Source organism: Lygodium microphyllum, chromosome 29, assembly GCF_053477565.2.
Source record: "Lygodium microphyllum isolate KBCC chromosome 29, Lygodium_microphyllum_v1.1.10, whole genome shotgun sequence".
Classification (NCBI taxonomy): Eukaryota; Viridiplantae; Streptophyta; class Polypodiopsida; order Schizaeales; family Lygodiaceae; genus Lygodium; species Lygodium microphyllum.
In genome coordinates, this window is record NC_141163.1 from 98384995 (window position 1) to 98409151 (window position 24157).

Sequence of the window (24157 nt, forward strand, 5' to 3'; positions counted from 1 at the left end):
GGCCTAGGCCACTGGAGCATCAGCTATTGCAAGCTATCTAGCTGGCTATACAGAAGTAGAAAGCTCCTCCTAAAAGATCAGCATGCATACTTGAACTACCTGCTCAAGCTGCTTATGCATCTTTTCCTAATGGAAAATGATATCATGGCTACGAATAACCTTGTGAGCTTGCGGATACCATATGCAATAGTCCATTTCACCTACATCCCCATAATTAAAAAATATACATTTCACAAACTTACGATCCAGCTTATTGTACTTTTGGAAATATGGCAAGATGCCTCACAACCAAAGATATGCAAATGAGTATATAATGAAGGTTTTCCAATCCAAACCTCCTCTGCAACCTAGCAATCAATAGTAGTGCAAGGAGACCAATTCATCAAGTGTGCGAGAGTATTAAATGCCTCAATCTAAAAGTATTATGGTAAGCCTACTTTGCTAAGCATACGATGAACTCTCTCCTAAATTTTCATATTCATGTGTTCGACAATACCATTCTAGGAAGGGGTGTAAGAGATGGTCAACTACACACAAGCGAAAACAAGAGCTATGGTAAAAGGAGCAAGAGCAAGAGAGAGACAGAGACAAAGACAAAGACAGAGACAGAGAAGATATGGAAACTCCAACAATCACAATGTGTGACCAACCTTCTCTTTATTCAAATGTCACTAAAAGAATAAAGAATAAAGAGACAATGATAAACACGTGCTACCTACAATGTACAAATGTACAAATACTATCAGTGCACTAATACACAAGCGGCTAGGCACAAGCACCTTTATCCCCAACATTCCACACATAGAACCTTTCAAGCTTGGCACCTTACCATGTGTGATTTGCATAATTATTATATCAATTGATGCTTCAAAATCACTATCAATTAAATCTATAAGATCACATTATTTTTAAGCAACTTAGATACATTTCATATATGTTTATGTTTACACATATACACGCGTTTACAATCGTGAAAGCAATGCTCAAGTGCCTTTATGCATACGTATGCATGCATTACCAACCATGGCCATTGACTACACTTGATACAAATTTTTTCTACATAGAGAAAAATTTGCACAAAGTGAGCATGTGTTATGTGATCGTGTAGCATTGTCCATATTAGATTGTAAAGACTTTTACTAAATGACCATTATCAAGATTTCTATACAAAAGGATAAAATAGCTTACACAATACTAATAATAGTGTATATTAAGGAAAAAATGAACCCATAAAATTTTTATGATACCAAGTCTCATAGGCTCTCCTACAATACTTGTTAATGTACAAACTCACAAATCAAAGAAAATCAAGTAGAGGCTATTAACAACTCTATCAATACCAATTGTTGGATTTAGGGTTGCAAGAATGTGTATGTACACACACACACAACCTGAGAAAAAGAAGCTTGAGAGCGCACACTAAAAGTATATTAAGAGGTATCAATAGAAAAAATTTACAAGACTAAGTATAACCTAGCGTGCAATAGGCATATATACAAGGCTGAAGGAAAAAAACCTCCTAGAGAAAAAAAAGTGCCTTGATAATCCAAGTGTATTCACACACACATCATTATCAAAATGTGGTAACAAGTGAAGGACAAAGGGTTGAGGGTACCCACTTGATAGACAAAGTAAAGATGGATGTCACTCTCCATGGGATCATGATTAGTAGCATTATTATAACCAAGAGTACACCTCAAACATTACGATAAATAATACCAACTAATTTGAAATGATTATAAATTGCTCCTAGGGTACAATTCTAATAAACCCCTTTTTTATGAAATCTTCCCCCTCATTTAAAGACATACTTGAATATTACAAAAGGCCATTGTTATCATTCACATCTCAAATCAACCTAGTCATGATTCAAATCAATTAGTCATGATACACAACATTAATTGTGAGAGTGAGAGCACCAAACTATACTATTAGTGTTGCTAGAAAGAGTAAGATCCTCGTACAAATGAAAACAATAGTTTAACGCAGACTATTTCTCAATTGTTGAGAGTGTTGCTAAGACTAAGATCCTCACATGGACTAAAGAACAAATTTTCTTTAAATCACTTGATGAGATATTATATGCTAGTTCTCATTCATTAAGGATACAAATTCAATTTTCTTATGGAAAAACATATTCAACATTAATGGAGAGAGAGCACTGATGGTGTTGCTATCTCAAGAGTGAGAACCTAATACAAACGAAACAATAGTGTGAGCACCTCATACATCTAAAATGATAGTTTAACGTTGACTCATTCTTGAGAGACAGTGTTGCTATATGTAAGATTAAGATCCTCATATGGATCAAAGGACAATTTTCCTATAACACACTCAATGAGATGTTATATACTAGCTCTTGTACATTAAGGATAAAAATCCCATCATTCTTGAGTGACAGTGTTGCTATATTTAGATTAAGATCCTCATATGGATGAGAGGATAATTTTCCTATAACTCACTCAATGAGATGTTATATGCTAGCTGTCATCCGTTGAGGATACAAATCCCATTTTCTTATGGGAATACATATTCAAAATGTATGGGAAATGTGATATATATCAAAGTTGTGTGATATGGATGAACTTCCCTCTTCATTAGGAGATTGTATGCACTGAATTCTACCCGAAGTCCTATAGCCAAGCGATTACTTTGGAACTATTATATATTTGGCGGATCTTTGATCCGGTGGCATAAGCTTTCAAGTATTATGCTTATATAGGCTTGCAATCTGGTTATCTTGGATCCAATGGCATAAGCTTTCAAGTATTATGCATATATATAGGCTTGCAATTTGGTTAGCTTATGAGTATTATGTGTATAGAGGCTTGGAGAGAGTGGTTGTAGGAGCAACCTTAAGCTTCAATGAGACTTCCATGAAGGGGTTGGGGGGGGGCGGAAACAAGGGAGAGAGGTCTTGTTGGGTAAATACTCTTTTCAGGAAGAATAAGAGTAGTTCTCAAAGGGGATTGGATTCCAAAAGAGAGTGAATCTCTTGGGGCCATGTCTCCCTCCCTCTGTCTCCATTGAAAACAAATAAAATTAGAGCAGCTTTTGCTACCAGCAGGCATGCCCTTCCTTCATCATGAAGCCTGTGACTGCCATAGCTGTAACAAAACAAAAGTGTTAAGCAAAAGTTGTAAGCAAAGCAGCAATCACTCGCATCGAAGACTCAGAAACCGGTTTTCATTACTTAACAGTGTAGTACAAAAGTGTTCAGCAAAAGTTGTAAGCAAAGCAACAATCACTTGCATCAAAGACACAGAAACCGGTTTTCTTTACTTACAGTATAGTGCAACAAAAGTGGGTAACCCAATAACCCCTTCAGCCGTGTCCAAACCCAAAGGTCTTCAATATAAAGTGAATCTGAAACAAACAGAGAAAAGCAACAGAATGTCAAGTCATCAGAAAGAAATCTAAACAACAGCAATCTTCCTTCCAAGAAAGTGAACATAATAGCAAACCTGTTGTGCAAGCTGATAGCAAGCCTATGCACACTTTAGAATGAGAGAGAGTAGAGAGAGAATGAGAGGGTAGCTAGAGTAGAGAGTAGAGAGAGGAGAGAAAGTAATGAGAGAGAGAGAGAGAGAGAGAGAGAGAGAGAGAGACCAGATTATTCTCTGATGACTTCCAGTAGATCCCATGCAAAGCTATGGGCAGCACATCACATGCAAACAGCGCATAGACCATTAAAGAATGGGCCCCAATAAACTTGAAAATAGCAGTTGATGATCTCCACTTGAATATATCCACCTGTTGAAGATATATATTTGGAATCAATTAATTGTTCACGGAGGATGATTCAATGGCTTCAAACCAGCACAAATTAGAATAATTTCTGCATGTGGAAGTTGTACCAGTACAAAGACAGCGGCAAATGCCAATGCCACTGCACCACCAGTCACCAATGTATAGCTCAATGTGTAAAGCTGCTTGTTTAAGGGCATTCCTGAAAATCAGTGTGCTCATTTTAAGCACGTTGGCTTAATCAATGCCATAGATTCAAATAAGTACCTCCAGACAAGAAATTGTTCAAGCCTCCTACCTGCAAAATTCAACAAGAGTCCAGCTAGCAGCAGCACTAATCCTGAGGAAGTCCATTGCCAGAGTTGCTTCTTGTGGCCCTGCTAATCATCACACACTTGGTAAGAGCTGTTCATGGTTAACTTGAACCCTATTAGACTGAACATGGCATAGACAAGGCAGATGTTACCTTAACATGCAATAGCACATGACCATAGTGAGTCCCAATCAAGCAAGTCAATACAGCTGGGAGTGAACTGTAACCAAATAGAGAATGCTTCATCAAATGACTTTTCCCAGAAACTTTCACAAGGACAAATGTCTGCTTAAGAAGATATGACTAAATAGTGGTGTCATTTTGGAATTCGCTTAGTCCAGTTCATTCAAATAAGCATTAACATATACACTTATGTATCTACCTCAGAAGACCCTCAGGGTCAAATGCTGCCAAGCACCAGGCTGGGGCATCGGCTGGAAGTGGACCCCCGTAGGGAGAATTTAAACTGCATTCCTGTGAACCCATTAAGAGCATCGCATCAGTATGTTAGATATACTCATCTTTTAGGTTAAGTGTCAACTGCATTAAAAGAAGCAATGACAGCTCTCAAGCATATAACACACATTGTGATATTAACACAAGGACCAACCTTGGTTCTTCGATAAGGTGGCCGCTGGTACAGATGAGCAAGCCCCAGGATAGAGCGGTCAACATAACCCACTGCATTGCAGCCTGGTGTCAAACTACCCCGAACATTGCATTGAACCTGCAAATGGTTAAAACGATCAGGCTTGAAATTTTTTCAAGGTTCCTTTAACAGCATCTGCAATAGCTAACTTTGCTGCTTCATTAAAGCCCAGAACGCCAGCCAGTGTAGTAATTGATGGGAGTGAAACCTCCCCATTAGACTGGAAATGCTTCACTTACTGAGAGTATTAATGAAGAGTTGGTTGGCAATGTCCCAAAATCAAAACTTGAAGGGGCCTCAAATTGCCAATTGGGTACATAAAGGCCATATATCAACCCAAGGTACACGGCAACGATCACAAAAGCAGCAACCCTTGGGAAAACAACAGTTCACGAATGAGCTAATGATGGAAAGATGGTGAAAGAAATCAAGTCACAAGAGCTCTTAAAGAGGTAACACTCACCATTGCAAGTAGTAGATTTTGACAATGCCAAAGAAGCTCTCGCTGGCATCTGGGATGTATTTTTTTGACGTGCACATTTCAAGCAGCGCAACAATAGCATAAGCAAAAGCTATTCTCTGCAACAAAAATGTTACGCAAGTGTAAGTAAATCCACACTTGAGCCTTGTTATTTCAACCTCTGATTGAGATATGCATTTCAAGATGACATGACATCCCTTTCTGAACAAGGAGGATTACCTGCAGAATCCCTGTGATGCGCAATGTCTGCAAATTGACTCCATAACTGAGATCTCTCACACCATGAAGAAAACCTCCTGAATTTTCCATTTAGACATAACAAAGATAAGCACCCACAAAATCTGATAGAAGAGCAATGCATATTCTCAATACCAAAAAAGGCAGCAAAAGAAACAGCTGGGCAATACAACAGGAGATATGTGGGAACTAAACTGACACATGCCTTGAAGTAATAATCCCAGTCCAAAGAGCTTCAAAAACCGTAACGAGATCATAGAAAGAGCACTCTTCATGTTATCCAGGGACTGTCCACACATCCACAAATGATCAATAACTAAATTCCAACCATAGAATCAATGGAAATCAGAACAACAGAAAGCAGACCAACCTTGTAAGCCAGAGCTAAAGAAACACCCACAATAAACAGGAAAGCAGGCACCACATAGTCCGCAAATGTGATGCTGTCCCATGGTGAATGGTTTATTCCTGACCATAAGCCGCCCCCATAGTCTACAAGAATCATCGCCTGCAAATTATGCAAGTGTCAGCTTACTCCAAATTTTGTTCTAGGTCAGCTCAAAAGAATGAGCAGAGCTCACTTCCAGCAACATAAAGCACTCCCATACATCTGTAACTATTACACATCAGACTGGTGATTCGGCTACATAGCTTTGCGGAAAGTGGGGCTTCACCATATTTCCTGCAGAGATCCTCTCAAGCCACCCTTACCATGATCCTGCATCTGGGTGTGATGTTTTGGCCTTGTTACTTGGGAGTGACAGGCAAAACAGTAAAGACATTGCAGTGTTGTAGTAAGAGAGGAGAAGGTTGCCGCTTCCATGTGTGCATACATGAGGACATGCTGCATGCACATTTGCATCCAGGTATGTCTACATCATGCATGGTGTGCGGGCAGATGGGCAGGCTTAGCACGTGTGTGCATGTCCATCATGCTGGCATTTGATGGTTACACATGTGGGCAGGCTCAACGAATACACAAGAAGTTTTAGACAAATTCCCACTATAACTTCAACATTGTGAATTATGATGACATCATGAGCTTCTGCGAGGGAAGGATCTCACACCTTAAACAAGGGCAAAGAGTCCCTTTCCCCACATGGGAAAATGTCAAAAATTTCTTGTGATGTCCAGGCAAGGTCATCCATGTAGCACTGCTACTTATGTAATCAAATGTCCAAAAGCCATTAGCCTCAATTGCTAACCTAAAACCCTTTGAAATCCAACCTTTTGCTTAAGAATATGTGCAACTAAAATGTCAAAAATTTCTTGTGATGTCCAGGCAAGGTCATCCATGTAGAGCACTACTACTTATGTTCAATCAAATGTCCAAAAGCCATTAGCCTCAATTGCTAACCTAAAACCCTTTGAAATCCAACCTTTTGCTTAAGAATATGTGCAACTAAACATTCATGTTTTTTAACACAATTCACCACATTTCTAATGCTAGCCAAAAGAGGTTACGCTGCATTTCAAGGTCATTGTAACCTATCCTCAAAAGTTTCACTACTGTAATTCCTATTTCTATTATAGCTCAAAACAACTACGTTTTAGATGTTTCACAACATGTTTTTGTAATAGGAAATTTCAAATCCTTCAACCTTGTGCTCGTAAACAACTACAATATTATTGTACTTATCCTTCATGTCAAGTTCCGAGCAAAACAATAAAATCTTCAACCTTGTGCTCATTGATCATTTTTCTACCCATACAAGTAACCTTGCATGAAAAGAGCTTGTGAAGTAACCCTCGCAAAGACAAAATGGCCTAATTTTACAATCCTAGAAAGTGTAATTTTGATATGCAAAAAGTGAAGTAGGTCTCCATCAACATTATCATTTTTATATGGACGTGTGGCTAGATGCAGAAGATGGGCATCTCATTCTTACCTTAGAAGGTGACATGAGTCCTAAAGCTTCGACATTCGATGTGCCATCAACATTATCCTTTTTATATGGATGTTTGGCTAGATGTAGAAGATGGGCATCTCATGCTTAGCTTAGAAGGTGACACGAGTCCTAAGGCTTCGCTGTTCAATGTGCCATGAAATCAAGAGTGGGCGAAAAGAGACAAGGTGGATGAGCTCGCCACCTAGCATTACATTGGGGCAAGGGATTGTGTAAACTCTACATGCACTCTCCCTTTCTCATCTAAAGGAATACAAAGTTCCTTCAAAAAGACGAGCCCAACCTTTTTTCCCAATGCAACCTTTATCATCATGACGAGTTTATTTATATTGTTTCTAAGGTCTTGGCTAGTAATTCTAATGCCAAGCAGCCTTTTTGGGAGGGCCTATCTGGAATTTCTCATCCAAAACTTCAAAGCCAATAAGCCAGTTTAAATGAAACAACAAGGGACATTTTCCTCATTTGACGATCCAAATTAATTAAGAACTTCGGCAAAACGTGAAGTAACGTGAGACAGTTTAAAAGGTTGCCTTTTCCATAAAAGGACGCTTCATAATACCCGACCACCTTTTTTTAATAACCAAAAAGAGAGACCTTTTTATGCAGCGTCTGCATCACATAATCAATCCCTTAACGAAGCAACAAGCAACAAACACGGGTTTAGTCTCGCTAACTACACCAAGAATTAGGCTAAAGTTATCTCTAACTTTACTGGTTTAGTAACGACGCAACAAACAAGAGTTTAACCTCGCTAATTAGATCAAGAATTAGACTAAAGATCTCTGATAATTACTGGCTAGACAGATCCGTAATTGCGCTATTGGAATAATGGTGCTTATGGGGCGAATGTTAAAAGAAGAGGCTCAAGAACATACGATACTCTTCTTCTCGTATAGCTTAATTGCATTGCAAGTTGATGAGGTATGAATTGCAGCACAGTTCTGCATTCATGAAGTATAGATGGCGATGCACAGATGTGCTGCCATTACCACAACAGCACTAACCCAACTGATAAAAGATTTTTAAGGGATCAGAGCTCTAATCCAACTGATAAAAAGATTAAGGTCCTAAGAGCCCCAATCCAACTGATTAGATTTAAGGGCTTACCACTACGGTCATGCCCCGGAACACGTCCAGTGACAGCAGTCGTTCCTTCTTGATGGGCTCCAAGATCAGGAATGGAGGTTGCGCCGTCTTGCTGGCAGCATATAATGGGGGCGGATGTGAACCTGCATTCATCTTCTTGCTGTCCTCTTTCTGGTAATTATCTTCTTCGCGCTTGGCTTCTTCGCCCAGCAGCGGCTGCGTATCATGCGATTCGCTGTCGTGATCGGTGGTGACGCCGGGTCTGTGTTCTCCATTGACAGGGGCTGCCAATTCCGCATCCACAAGCTTTGAGTACTGAATGCCGCCATGCATCTTGGAGGGCAGATTCCTGCCATCATGAATGCTGGGTGAGATGTGGATGACATGCGCATCTGCATGGTGCGCAGAGGCAGTACCATCGTTCATGATTTCTCCATGATTGCTGATCATGCAGAGCTTCTTCTCCTGATCTGTGCCGTGACCTCTGCTATCAATCATATCTTTGGACATCTAGAGAGAGAGAGAGAGAGAGAGAGAGAGAGAGAGAGAGATTGCAACGGCTAGGGATGTGGATTTCAGTAATAAAGGAATCGGGCCAAAATTATATGTAGAGAGATTGTGGCTAGGACTAATCAAGGAGGAATTGGGGAGCAATCTAACTGGATATGGATTGGCCTCTTGATGTATGAACTTCTGTCCAACTGCCTAGAGAAAGGTTAGGCTCTTTGAAATTGAGAAGGGGCAATGCATGTGTTGAAATTGACAAGAAGCAAGGTAGGTTAGTTAAGAATTTGTTCGATTGGGCAAGAAGCTAGGATTGCCAATTTGTGCGGGTGGTTAATTAAGGTAGAATTTAGGATTTGGTCTGTCAAGAAGGAGCAAATTTGTCGCTCAAGAAGCCAAAACTGTGCCAGGATGGCTATGCATGAGACGGAGGAATTGGAAGAAGAGAGGGCTTAGAAGGAAAGATTGAATCAATCTGTCTGATTTGGTGTTGGGTTGAGCTCTCCTCCGATTATGTGATCAAAGGAGAGGCGCATTAAGGACCGGTGGGTGATGAGAAAAAAATGAAGCCGGCTTCAATTCTGTGACGGATGCGCTAAACCACGATAGAAACAGAAGAAAATGAGTGAGAGAGGCGCGCGGGTGCGCCACACACACACACACACACAACCCCCCTCAAATGCACCAGTTTTTTTATGTTTAGCACCACGGCGGGTTATACTTATATGACCCCCGTATTTATCATCTACCCCCAATCAGAAAATTCCCGCTAATTATATTAATAATAAATCCTATTTGGAAACCTCCTTCTGTCTTAAGCTAATCTTGTGAGAATAATATCTTACTCTTTTTTTTTCCCTACGGGTCTTTCAGAATTTGTCAAAAATTTAAATAACCGCATTTTTTTCTCCCTTTTTTGGGTAGTACTGATTAAAAATTAGGTGATTTTTCATTTTTCCCGGTTTGCCTTTTATTCATTTTTGGCAAAAATATCGGAGAAATGGCCGGTGCCAATTTTATTTTTTAAAAATTTTAAAAGTGCCCCTCATCCAATGCGTTGTGGTGCGCACGTTAAATCAACCTCCCCAAGATTTTTAAAAACCACAATTTAAAAAATTTTAGCGCTGCGAATCCCAAATTTTAGCCTAATTTCATCAATCTCAGCCGACAATATCTAATTAAGCATAACTTTTATTGAATATTGTCGTGGTAACCAATCAATGCCCATGCATTGCCAATTAATGTTTCACTTGAGAGCCGAGCTCCCTTGTTCTAACTTCTTGTATCAACGATCAAAAGTTGAAAATGTGAAGGTGGGACATTCTCGATCTTCCACCAATTATCTTCTTACCCCAATCTTTTCCTTATTAATGTGTGGAAATAATAATATAATAAAAGATATTTACATTGCCATATAGATGCCTATCAGGCAATGGCATAGCATTGCGATTGTTTCCGATATAAACAATACCGCTTTTAAGTGTCCATGTAGTAAGGCATGCATGTAACCGCGAATGGGGTCATAGCTCTTGTTTGTGTTTATCATGGTCTGTAACTTCAAACCCTAGGTCGTGCATCTCTGCAGCATATTAAAACATCCTTTTGCATCCAAGAGATGCACGTAATGCATAAAACAATTGGTGAAGCATGTCTATTAGGCCTTGGATTGTGGGCTAACATCCCACCTCCAATAAATAAATGCCATCAAGCAACACATTATTTATTTTTTGTAAACAATGCATAAACCAAATGGTAAAACATGTTTATTAGGCCCTAGGTGCAACTCCACGCTAGTCCACCCATATTGGGCGTTGCATCATACCCTACATCACAGTAAGGAAAAATGAAGTTGCATGTAAATCCTCAACAGCTTCTAAATTTAAAGTGCATAGAATTTATATGCTAACATTTCTTGAACATGTTATGAGACAATCAAAAGTTGCCTTTGATAGGCAAAACCACTTTAACTTTAGGCATTCTTGAATGTGAAATTGCATATCTCCTTGCACTTATATTTTCTTGTTCATTATCCCCCCTACTCTATCTTCCAACCAATAGCTAGTCCTACATCTCCTTGCACATGCTGCATCTCCTTATGCATCAATTCACAGTCCCCCACTACTCTATCTTCCAAGTAATATCTAGTCCTAAATCTCCTTGCACATGCATCTCCCTATGCATCAACTCAAGACCCCCACTACTCTATCTTCCAAGCAATAGCTAGTCCTCAAAGCCATAAAGCATAAAGCATACCCTTTTTGGATGCATCATTTGTTCCCCCCACTTCCATGTCTTAGAACTTTGACAAAGTGTCCTTTCCCTTGAGTAATTTCATTGTTAAGCAATGGCAACATCCACAAAGTATTGAGTAAACGTGATTGGCTAAGTGAATATAACCAACCATTTAAAAGGTCATGTTGTACACACTACAATATGTGGCCATATACAAACAATCCACTACTTGTAGCCTCTTCATCCACTAGTTCACATTAGCCAACCCTCCTTCCCACCCATACAAAAGAATGGATAAGAAAAAGGGCCTCTAGGGCAAGGATTGCTTCGGTGACATGATTATGTATACGTCAACATGTTAATGGTGGTTGCTAAACACATAGAATATCGGGCAAACATATATATATATATATATCAACATTATAATATTGATTTTTAACAATATGTAAGATCACACAAGTACAATAGTAGATCCCTAATTGTGGGATAGTTGTTTCTTCATGTTTGTCATTTCCTTCCCATAAAGAATCTTTAAATAACTCACAAATTAGGTATTACATTCTTGAGTGGTGCATGAAAATTGAGGTATCAAATTTGTTCATACTATGTAAGAGTGTGACATGTTAATATCCTATTGTTGTGACTTTCACGTACGTTTTGAAGTAATAATGTAGGTAAGTCCTTTTTAACCCAAGAAAAGATAATTGAGCAACTCTATTATTCTAATCATTGTCATTAGTCAATAATGAGAGAGAGAGAGAGAGAGAGAGTGTGTGTGTGTGTGTGTGTGCACCTCATGAAATGCATGGGTCTTTTATTTTGAGAATAATGTGGTGTTATAAGTATATGGCCCCCTAATAAACATCTACACCCAAATTAGAAATTACCGCTAATGATATTAATAATAAATTCTATTTGGAAACTTTTGTTTGTCTTAATCTAATCTCAGACTAGTGTTCACTTAACACATTTCTATTAGCAGATATGAAAACCTTTTAACTCGAATTTTTTGTGGGATTTTTTAAAAAATATATAACTAAATTATTTATTGTAACCATAGTTTTAAACCTTCTTCTTTAAATTTTGAATGTGTTTTTGAAATCTTTGCAATTCAATTTATATTAAACCTCGATTTTTATCATTTTTAAAACAAGCGCATTTGGATTAGTCGAGAATTGAAATGGCACGCGTTTTATAAAGGGTACGGTACGGACCTGGTAAAGCATCAAAAAAATAAGGTGGTCAGAGAGAAAGGGTTAAAATGGAAATGGAAAGCGTGCTTTTCTAGGCATTTTTAAAAGGCGATTTTCCTTTTTTTAATATTTTTTAAGGTGCTTTTCTTTTTCAGTGCGGCCAGTCGTTGCGCCTTTTTCATTTTTGGCAAAATATCAGAGGAAAGGCCGGAGCCGGATTTCTTAACCTAAAAGCCCCTTCGGGCAGGTTAAATCAACCTCTCCAAATTTTTTGAAAACAACAACAAATAAAAAAATTAAAATAGCGTCGCAAATTTTCGAAAAAAAATATTCCGGGCAACCAATCACGCATTGCCAATTAAGGATTCACGTGAGACAGCCGAGCTGCGTCACGTGTAGTCCCTTGGACATTATTCATCTTCCACCAATTATCTTGTTGAACTTTACCCCCATCTTTTTCCTTAAATGTGTGGGAACAATATTATAGTAGAAACATATTCACATCGCCATATAGGCCTCCTAAGGCACCTATCAGGCCTTAGCACCACATTTATTTATGACATATATGATACGACTTCTAAGGGTCCATGTGGTAATGGCCAAGTCACACCATTGCTTAGTGGAAGAAGTGAGGTATCACTCCCCCCCACTAACCAATTGTCGCACTCGACAAGGTTGGGGCGACCAAGGTTAACAAGGCCTTGGCTCACCCCCACAAGCACTCACAAAAATGGGGGTGCTAACAAAAGGTTAACAACACTAAGAAAGATGATTGGTCGAGCAAACTCAGGCTAAAGGAAAATCACAACAAAAGTTATCACCATGGACAAGTTTCCCACCGATCAATCATCTCTCTCTGATACCATGTAGTAAGCCCTCTAAGTCTTCATCCTAAGAGCGACCATAAGGTAAGACAAAAATCTGATCAAGCTCAAGGTATCACTAGAAGCGCTAGTGCAACTAGCTCTAAGAGATGCATGTAACCACCAATGGAGTCATTGCTCGATGGTTTGAGTTTGGATTGAGTTTAGTGGGGTGTGTGAGTTTAAACCCTAGGGTGTGCATCTCCTGGGGCATATTATAATATCTATGCACATCCAAAAGATGCATGCAATCAACAATGCATAGAGCAATCGATAAAACATGTTTGTTAGCCCTTGGGTGCACCTGCAAGCTGGTCTACTCAACTTCTAAATTTGAAATGCATAGAACTTCCTGTATACCAACATTTTTTGAACATGTTTGAGACAATTAAAATGCAGATTTGATGGGCAAACCCCCTTTAACTTTAGGCGCTCCCATCCAAATTTGTAGAATGGAAAATTGCATATCTCCTTGCATATACATCTTCCTATGCTTCATCCTTACTACTCTATTTTACAAGCAATAGCTAGTCCTAAATCTCATTGCACATGCATCTCCCTATGCATCAATTCAAGACCTCCACTACTCTATCTTCCAAGCAACAGCTAGCCCTAAGAGCCATAAAACCTAGATCATACTATTTCTAGAGGCATAATCTATCCCCCTCACTTCCACGTTTTTGAGAGTTGATAAATTGTTCATCCCCTTAAGTTTTTTTGTTGTTGAGGAAAGGTTACTAGCTAAGTGGGTATAACCAACCGTTTAAAAGGTCATGTTGTACAAACTACAATGTGTGGCTCCCACCCATACAATAGAACAGATAAGAAAAAGGGCCCCTAAGGCAAGATTAGGTATACATCAACATGTTGACGTTGGTTGTTAAGCATGTAGAACATCAAATAAATATATTTACACCAATATGATAATGGTTGTTTTTAACAATCTAAAATGTTATCAAGCATTTTTGTGATAGCTCAATAAACCCCAAATAAGTTGGAAAATTCATTTAGATAAAGAGAAGCTGGCTCAAGCGAGAGTGCAAATGATGTTAAAGAGAATCATTATTGTGGTAGTCAACCATTTGCCGTGGCATGGCTTGAGCAGCTTAAATGGTCTTCAAGTTAATTTTTGGAATGTATGGAATGTGGTGACATATTTTGACTGGTCCCAAAACGAAGATATATGTGGATGTTACAAAGTTTATTGAACACAAGGAAGAACTCTAAGTAAGAAGAAAATGTGCAAGAGAAACACTTTGATAAACGTGTTTATCAACTCTTAAACTAGTGGTAAAAATATGTGTTTGGATGAAGGCTTAGAGCCTAGAGAATAATAAGGGCTATTTTTTTAAATTTAAAAAAGCCTTGAAAGGTACAAAAGCATCGTTTTAAAAGGAAAAGCTTATTAATCTTTACGAAAAAGCTTTAGAAAAAGGTTGGCAAAATGCAAGCTGTGTTAGAGGGGAGAGAGGCTTTAACAGCATGGTGGCAATTCATGTTCTAGGGAGGAGGGGGGAGAAGAAGATTGAGGGAGGTTGATAGTTCTTAGAGAGGAGCATGTTGTAGATCATGTAGCAGCAATGGCTGAGATGCTTATGAAAGCTTATGATGAATATATTCCACATAAGGTTGGTCCGCATGTATCTTGATCTCAAGGGGGTTGTCCTTGAGGGGAGGCTGTCTTATCAATGTGCTTAAGTGGGCTGCTTTCTAATGAACGTGAAGATTGATAGAACTATCTTTGATATTCGGGGCCATTGTTTTGTGCCAAGGCTAGCTCTTTCAGGAATATGATTTTAAGCATTGAGTTGAAGCTGGTCATTGATTGGTGGTAACCTATGGATTCGAGTTGCTGAAGAGAGTGCAATGTGATCATTATTAAAGAAACATGGCGAAGGTCGCAAGCACTAATTTTGTTGGATTGTAGTGTGACAAAATTTAGGACTGAAGTTTGGCATGCTTCATCGAGCTAGCAGAGGTGTTTTTGCAGCATGTAAGCCAAGAAGTTGAGTCTAAGTGATTCTAGAGGGATATTGTCTCCATCATGGCTTGAGTTTGCCATTATCATGAAGATGCAAATTGATGACGATCAGGTAGCATCACCCTAAGTGGTCTCTCTGCTTGTCAATGAGAAGGCAATCATCATGTATTATTGAGGTTGGCTGATGTTATGAGGGGCTTCATGGGAATATGTTTATGATGGTTTGGGCAATTTGGTGAGTTGACCCTCGCAATAATTGGGCACATAGCAAGCATGCAGCAGCATTCAAAAGAGGGAGATCGAAGATGTCTATATATTCAGAAGCTCAAGAAGCCAAGTAGATGAAGTGTTTATGTTATTATATTGAAGATGAGAAGTGAATCCAAAAGGAAGCATTGCTGAAGGTCCCCACCAACAACAGGAGCTGGTTTACAAGATCTGTAAGAGTTTTTTTAAAATTAAAGATAAGAGCATACTTGCAAGGGGGTTTTTTCTTCAAAGTGGTCATTCCTAAGGGAATGACAATTTGAGATATAGTATAGATAATGGGCATTGTCTCATTGAAATTGGAGAGTTAATATTTGGACTATTGTTCCCATTTTGGGTGACTGGGAATGTGGCATATGAAATTGTTTTCCTCTTATTCTGTTTCTTTTGCAACTTGTGTTGGGGGTAAAGGGCCCTCTGCCTAGCCGACCGTGTATTACTACACTGACAGTCACTGCCACTGCACACTGCAGGTGGCGGGCGCCCGCCACCGTCACTTTATTCTTTATTCTTTTAGTGACACTTTGAATAAAGGAAGGCCCGGTCACACATTGTGACTGTTGGAGTTCCCATTTCTAGTCTCTCCCTTTCTTGCTCTTGCTCTCCCGCCATAGCTCTCGAGTCTAACCTTCCATCCGTGGCTCCCTTTCAACTGGTATCAGAGCTTTGCTTTCCGACTCTTGAGCTTGGTTCGTGGCATTCTCAGCATCCCATCAACTCCCTACTTGCATTGGGTCTCCTTCCCGGCAGCCATATCCGACTCCTTCGAGCTCCCGTCACTCCCCGGCTTCCCGAGCACCTTCCCGGCATTGTTGGGCACCTTCAGGGCATTTTCAGAGGTATTTGATCATTTTCTTCAGGGTTTACTTCAGTTCTCAGGTCTCACAGGCTGTAAACAAGATTGGGGCAGCCACCATTGAAGCTCCCTTGCTTCATATCTCACTTGCCTTTGAACAAGACTTACTGGAGCTTGTTTGAGGCCTTCCTTGGCTTTAACCGGACCCCTTCGAAGCTTGGCCACCATTTTTTGCAGCCCCAGGACCAGCATTTATAGTTGGCGGAATCACGCATCCCTCCCATATGTGTCTTCAGCATTGACAGTCACAACAGCAGCTCTCCCCCTCCATTGGCACTTGGAAAGGCTCCATTTCGGGCATATGAACATGCTTTGATGCTTGGTTTTGATGGTTGATGTGTTGGCATAGCATTTGGACTAATTTAACACTATTTTGGGACTGTCATAACAGTCCACATGCAATTTATGACAGTGTTACACTGACATTTGATGCTACAGCTTGTTTGGCATTGTCATTTGATGCCTGGATGTTAGGGGAGTGTATGCCTATTGTTTGGCAACCATTTGGAGCTGATTTTGGTGCTGAAATTCTCAGTTTTGAACAGTAAATCACTGCTGTACACAGTTTGGCTGAAGTCATTTTACTCATGTATACTTATGCCTATGCTTTTTGGGCTATGTTTCGGGCATATATGGTGATGTATTGACACTTGGGGCTCGACATAGAGCTTGGTTTTGATTCGGGATCATTGGTTGAGCTTGAGCTCGCTTTGCAAAGCATTTGGATACTCTGCCTTGGATGTACTTATGGCATGTATGTTGCTTATGTCTGACTGGTCTTGACATGCTTAGCCTATGCCATTACTACATGCTAGTTACATTGTTTGGAGCCTATTGCTACTGGAGCTCTTGACCTTGGATTCTCGGAGCTTACTTGAGCTATTTATTGGCTTGCCAGAGTTGTATCTTGGGATGTACTTGATGTTTTACATGCTTATGGATGCTACATACGGATGCTCTACTGCCTACATGTTCGGGATGCACTATTGATGTATTGTCTTGGACTTATGTCATTGGCACTGTGTCTTGCCTTGGCTTGAGCTCTTGAGCTCGTACATATGGCTTTTGTGCCAGTGGGAGCATTCTTGAATGCTTATCAGACATTGAGCAGGTGGTACTTTTATGCATTGAGCCGTTACATGCTATTGAGTAGTTACAGACACTTGAGACTTTGGGACTTCTTACCTTTTGGGACGATATATCATATTTCTTGGTTCACTGTATGCTTATGAGCTAAGTCTCAGTTTTGGATCCGTATCTTTGTGAACTGACACCTACTTGTGTCAAGTTTTGGTAGTGGCAGGAACACTTTGCCCCGTTGCCTAGGGGATGTGCCTACTCATCACACTGGCAGATATTTGTATGACATACTTGGATGTTGGATTCATGCTTATCGACCATCATATGCTTATGCTATGCCTACATGATGCCGGATTTGGTCTTGGCAGTATTTGATTGCCTTGGGATCCGATTTTGGCACTGTTAGCTCTCTTTTACTGAAATTTGAAATTTATTACAGCAAGCATATATGTATGGATTGACATGGATTTTTCATGCCGAAACAGTCTGAAATGATGTACTTTCACTAGTACTTGGTGGGTAGCAGCTTTGGTTTCACTTCTTTGCCATTTTTTCTCGATTTTGGTGATTTTTTGGTCATTTTGTACAGTAAACAGCAAGTAGTTTTGAATTGTCTACAGTCTTCCAGCCTGCATTATGGCGAGTTCGTCCACTGATCATGCTATTTTCAACATCACTAAGCTTGATGGTTTGAATTACTCTTATTGGAAGAGCCAGATTTGGCAGGTATTGGTGCAGAAATCGTAGATCAAACCTTTGAGGTTAAGTGGGCATCTGCCTGCAACTATGCTAGATGAGGAATGGCTTGAGCTTGATGAGTTACGCAAGTCCACTATTGTATTGTCTCTTATAGAACAGGTTCACTATAATGTCTTTGAGGAAGAACAGAGTGCATGGCAGTTGTGGGAAAAGATAAAAAATCTCTATGACAAGAAAAGTCCAGCGAGTCAGATGTATTGTGGCTGAAGCAGCTTATGGATCTGCGCATGAAGGAGAATGTGACTATGTTTGTTTAGTTGAGCCAGTTCCATGCTATACTCAAGAACTTGACTTCGCAGGACATCACTTTTGCAGATGATGTCACTCCTCTTTTCTTTCTTGGTATTCTTAATGAGTCATGGGATGTATTTCGCACTGCATTATGTGCCTCTACTGCTACCTTGAAATTATCTGATGTTAAGAGTGCTCTTCTCCACGAAGAGGTTAAGTGTAAGAATTTGGATGCCTCTCGTGTGTCTCATGCTATGACAGTTAGAGGCAAGAATGATGGATATGGAAAGCATGGCAGTGGTAGTGGCCGTGGACGGGATTCTCGAAAATCTCGGTCCAAGTCTCGTGGGAAGTCACGTAGCAAATCCCGTGGCAAGAATGCAGATGTTACTTGTCACCATTGTGGGAAAAAGGGCCATATTAGGTCACAATGGCATGAATTGCGCAATGAAAGGCGCAAAGATAAGGGGAAAGACAAAGTGCAGGATAAGTCTTTTGATCGCAGCATAGTACCTGCAAAGTCCAGTGTTAAAATTGAAGAGATCAATGTTATGCAGCCTGAGAATGTTGATGATGATGATTATATCCTAGCAGCTTCTTCTAGTGCTTCACAGATGACAGAGATACGCTCTATGTATGCACAGTGTTGGCTCTTGGACTTAGGTGCGTCCTTTCATGTGACACCTTGCCGAGAGTGCATGGTTGAGAACCAGTCTGGGTATAGGCTAAAATGCCTACAGACAGATAATGGGGGTGAGTATGTCTCACGTGCTTTTGAGCAGTTATGTGATGAGAGGGGTATTAAGCGTCAGTTGACTACCCCCTACACCCCCCTAGAATGGTTTGGCTGAGCGGATGAATAGAACTATCCAAGAGCGTGTACGTAGTATGCTTAGCCATGTAGGTCTACTACCACAGAGCTTTTGGGCTAAGGCAGTTAGTACGGCTGTGCATGTCATAAATAGATCACCCTCTAGTGGTTTGGATTTCCAGGTTGCAGAGGATGTATGGACTGGAAAACCTCCCTCTTATGCGCATCTCCGTGTCTTTGGATGTGATGCATTTTGCCATGTGCCCAAGGATAAGAGAAGTAATCTGGATCCTAAGAGTGTTAAATGCATTTTCCTTGGTTATGGGGATGCAGGCAAGATGGGTTACCATCTCTGGGATCCGCAAGCACGGAAAGTCATCCGCAGTCATGATGTAGTCTTCCATGAAAGACAAAATGCATAGGCAGCCTGAGAGAGTTGTTGAGATCCACAGGGTCATATTTTAGGAGGAGCCGAGAGCTCCCGCACAGCCAGTTGGATAGTCTACAACTGCAGATGCTCATGGTCAGGGTGTTGGACAAGCAGTTGGGCAGGCAGCAAAGAGTGCCGTGAGATGGTCTACTAGAGACAGACGTCCACTTGATAGATTTCAGTCCTTGATGCATTATGTCTTGGTTACAGATGTAGGAGAGCCTTTCACCTATGATGAGGCTATGCACAGGGGTGACAGTCACTCCTGAGAGAGGGCTATGCAGTCTGAGATAGAATCCCTGCATAAGAATGACACTTGGGATTTGGTTTCCTTGCCTACGGGCAAGAAGGCTTTGCCATGCAAGTGGATGTACAAGCTAAAAAGTACCCCTGGACACCCCAAGCCGACATACAAGGCTAGATTGGTAGCAAAGGGTTTTAAGCAGGAGCATGGTGTGGACTTTGATTAGGTCTTTTCTCCTGTGGTTAAGATGACCACTTTGTGCTTAGTATTGGCTTTGGTTGCTTAGCTTGACTTGGATTTATACCAAATGGATGTCAAGACGGCTTTCTTACATGGGGACTTGCATGATGAGATTTATATGGAGCAGCCTAAGGGCTTTGCAGAACCTGGCAGGCAACACCTAGTGTGCAAATTGAAGAAAAGTCTTTATGGCTTGAAACAGGCACCTAGGGAGTGGTATCATAAGTTTGATGCCTTTATGCAGTCACAAGGCTACAGCTAGAGTGCTATGGATCTGTGTCTTTACACGAAGAAAGCCCGTGATGGTTCTTTATTGATTTTGGTACTCTATGTGGATGATATGCTGATAGCAGGGAAAGCTCATGATAAGCTAGATGCTCTTAAGGCTCAGCTCAAGAAGAGCTTTGAGATGAAAGATCTGGGACAGGCCGCTCACATACTTGGTATGTGCACTAGATGCGACAGGCATCAGGGACTCCTCTACTTGTCACAAAGGGAGTACATTCGTAATGTCCTTGAGCGATTCCGCATGCAGGATGTAAAGCCTATTGGCTGTCCATTGCCTTCTTATGTAAAGGTATCACAGGATGATTGTCTGCAGACAGATGAGCAGAGGGACGAGATGGTCAAGTTTCCCTATGCTTCCGCAGTGGGCAGTCTTATGCATGCCATGATATCCACTCGTCCAGATATTGCCTTTGCAGTTGGTGTTGTGGCACGCTATATGGCTACACCTGGCAAGAAGCATTGGGATGCCGTGAAGGGTATCATGAGGTACTTGAAGGGCACTGCAGATATGTGCATATGCTATGGCAGCCATGATATAGGAGTTGTGGGGTACACTGACTCTGATTATGCAGGACATGCAGATAGTAGGAAGTCCACTTTCGGCTATGTATTCACCTATGCTGGAGGTGCTGTTTCTTGGATGTCCAGGGTGCAAAAATGCACGGCCCTTCTACTACAAAGGCCGAGTATGTTGCAACCACTGAGGCTTGCAAGGAGGCCATTTGGTTGGGTCGTTTAGTTGCTGACCTTGGGATTGATGCTATCCCTACACTGCATTCGGATTCTATGAGTGCTATTCAATTAGCCAAGAATCCGGTCTTCCATGCGAAGACGGAACACATTGAGGTGAGGTATCACTTCATACGTGGGGTCATTGAGGATAAGTCTTTTGATCTTGTCAAGATCTCAACTGACCAGAATCTTGCAGATTTGCTCACGAAAAGCCTCTCTGCAGAGTGCTTTGCCTTCCTCAGGAGGTTGATGGGTGTGGGATGAGATGACATCTTTCCTCATCCTGTTGTACATGTGTACATGTTGTACTGTCTTTTTTCTTTTTCTTTTCACTCCTCACTGGGGCAGATTCGCCTTTAAGTGGGAGGTTGTTGGGGGTAAAGGCGCCTCTGCCTAGCCGCCAGTGTATTAGTACACTGACACTCACCGCCACTACACACTGCAGGTGGCGGGCGCCCGTCACCATCACTTTATTCTTTATTCTTTTAGTGACAGTTTGAATAAAGGAAGGCCCGGTCACACATTGTGACTATTGGAGTTCCCATTTCTAGTCTCTCCCTTTCTTGCTCTTGCTCTCCCGCCATAGCTCTCGAGTCCAACCTTCGATCCGTCGCTCCCTTTCAACTTGAAGATTGCTACTCAATAGTTGTAGTTAGATTTTGGGTTTTCTTAGAGCCACGCATCAAACCTCAAATCTATACTAGCACTCCTTTTGCTTTCATGTCTTGGGTTGTGAGAGAGAGTTATCCTCGATCACCACTTGTGATACATTATTTTTTGGTGTCCCTGCTGCTAAGGAGCAACCATGTCGTGGTGTTGTATGTCCACACATGGAAAAACTGCAGAATCTCTATAGGATTTATAGGAAGCATGACCGATTTTCTAAAATAGTTTGAAATATCTAGTGTCATGTTTAGATGACTTAATTCTCACTTTAGATGGATCCAAATATATACTGTGACTTATTTTGAAGCGAATAGCACGATTTACAAAAATATATATTTTGTTTATTTTTAATGGATTTTCTCAATTCTACTCGCAAGATTTTGTCGACAAATGCGTTCTGATCTTTTTGAGTTCCTGGATGTCTATATTCGGAGTTCATATGATGAAGTTATGATCCAAACAAGTTGCAGATATGCACAAAGTAGAAAGAAAACAAAAATAGAGAAAAGTAGCTTTAAAAACATAAGCTTTAAAGCTAAACGCCTGAATCTTTTATGAGTGAAAGGGAGTGGAGAAAACCATAAAAGGGAGGACAAGGAGAGAAGGAGGGCCATCATCAAATCAAGGGAGAGAGGCTAGAGGTTGAGCTTGAATCCCTTGCCTTCTTCGAGGACTTTCATCGAATTTTAGAGAGAAGGCTTGAGGTTGAGGTTGAGCCCCTCGCCTACATTGAAGTTTCTATCATTGTGAGTTGCTATGAAGCTTGGTGCTCCTTGTCTTCCTCGATTCCACATTCTTCTCTTCTTTCTCAAATTGATTTTGATCATATCCGAAAAGTCTGTTGAACATATATCTTACCTATATGTTAATTCAAGAATTTGTTTTTCTCATTTGACTTAAAACCAAACTCTTCTAGATAATTATTTTATGTTGAGTACTCCCATCTCAAAGTGTCCTTGCAGCGAGCGACTATCATGAACCCCTTGCGCGAACTCCATTCGCGATAATGACAATAGTTTGGTGTTATTCTTTGGTAATTATTGATCATAGGGATGGCGACTTTCCATGGGAGATTGGATGAAGATGTTAATGCATGGGTTGATTATGTGGAGCTTTATATTTTGAACGATGAAGAGAAGGCGGGTTTTTCTTTGCAAGCATTTGAAGACTATGCTTTGGAAGTTATTAGTTGTGTACTAGATGATATTGTCAGTAGTTGGGAGAATTTATCATTGTTTATACATAGTCTCTTCTTTATCCGTCCTGTAGGTTCTGGCATGAGTGATCAAACAATAGAAAGCTTTGGGGATTGTACCCGCTTGGATTCAATGACATTAGAGAGGTGGGACGCTGTTATGAGGATTATATGGACGTATTGAATTCGATATAGCAAAAAGTATAGGATTTGGCATATGGGATATATTAGCAAAGCAACGATTGGTATGTTGAAGAGAAGACATGCATATATACAGAAGAGAGGGAAAAACATCAGTGGATTATTCTTTTGCTTTGGAGAATGCTCTTTTTTTTGCAAGAATGACAAACTTTGGTAGTAATAGAGACAAGGGGGAGAGCTTCCATGAATCCCCTACATCTTGTGGTGATATAGCTTTGATATATGAGGTGTTATGTCTACTAACATTGGTTTGGACTCCTTGGTTTGTAAGGAGGATCTTGATGTTTCTCCTCGATCTGGTGATGTGTTGAGTGATGTTGTTAGTCATCATGATGAAGGTATCTATGATGGTTGTGAAGATGATGCCAGGAGGCATATTCCACAGTGGATTCTATGAGGCTTTTCAATGGATTTAGTAAAACTATTCATTTAACACAGTGGATTATGTGAGGTTTTTTTGTGAATTCCATAAAAATATTTTTATTTCTCGTACACAGGGTGGATTCCTTGTGTGAGAAGTTGACAGGGATGCATGCCCTTTTCAGGTGTGAGATTAATTTAATGTGTATGTGGGTAATTCTACAGTGGGTGATTCCGTAAAATACATATTTAAATTAATGGACGTTTATGAGTTTAGAGTACACTCGAATTAAATTAAGATTAGGAAAGAGCTCTAACCTATTTATTTATTTTGTAGTCGAAAACTGCTAGGTATTCACATTTGTGAGTTTTATCTTATTATTTTTAAACAATTGTGAATGCTTTAGTTGATGTGTAGAGCAGGCAGCGGTGGCGTTGGGAAGCCCCAAGCGATTGCATGTATTTAGATTACCCAGAAGAAATTATCATTTTTGATGGGTGCGCACCTTATCATTAAAAATGTGACACTAATATTTCCTTAGACATGCTTATTTATGAAAGCACTTGACAAACATTTATTATTGTGTATGTCCATAGGCACTCG

General features: G+C 40.3%; 1 protein-coding gene across 3 annotated transcripts; it reads right to left on the bottom strand.

Annotated features, from left to right (window-relative positions):
* Positions 1–2787: 2787 nt before the first annotated feature.
* On the bottom strand, positions 2788–9622 carry LOC148010952 (uncharacterized). Of its 3 annotated transcripts, none has more exons than XR_015689508.1 (14): positions 8442–9622; positions 5798–5935; positions 5633–5714; positions 5410–5486; positions 5173–5288; positions 4949–5081; positions 4671–4787; positions 4443–4534; positions 4214–4280; positions 4046–4124; positions 3858–3949; positions 3465–3753; positions 3287–3366; positions 2788–3107 (listed from the first exon to the last, which is right to left on the bottom strand). XR_015689508.1 is itself a non-coding variant. In XM_087671732.1 (14 exons), the coding sequence occupies exons 1-13, from the start codon at positions 8928–8930 to the stop codon at positions 3325–3327; spliced, it is 1668 nt and encodes a 555-aa protein (XP_087527858.1). In that variant the 5' UTR covers positions 8931–9622; the 3' UTR covers positions 2788–3107; positions 3287–3324. The 3 variants fall into 3 exon arrangements, 1 of the variants encoding a protein (XP_087527858.1); XM_087671732.1 differs by having other exon boundaries at positions 3610–3753; XR_015689507.1 differs by having other exon boundaries at positions 3287–3753.
* Between the last annotated feature and the right edge of the window lie 14535 nt (positions 9623–24157).

Excerpts from the sequence above, each read along its gene's own strand:
- LOC148010952 (XM_087671732.1), bottom strand. The coding sequence starts at position 8,930 with ATGTCCAAAGATATGATTGATAGCAGAGGTCACGGCACAGATCAGGAG. Across the intron at positions 5,715-5,797 it reads CTTTAGCTCTGGCTTACAAG|TCCCTGGATAACATGAAGAG; the intron begins GTTGGTCTGCTT and ends ATGTGTGGACAG. Across the intron at positions 4,535-4,670 it reads CACCTTATCGAAGAACCAAG|GAATGCAGTTTAAATTCTCC; the intron begins GTTGGTCCTTGT and ends ATGGGTTCACAG.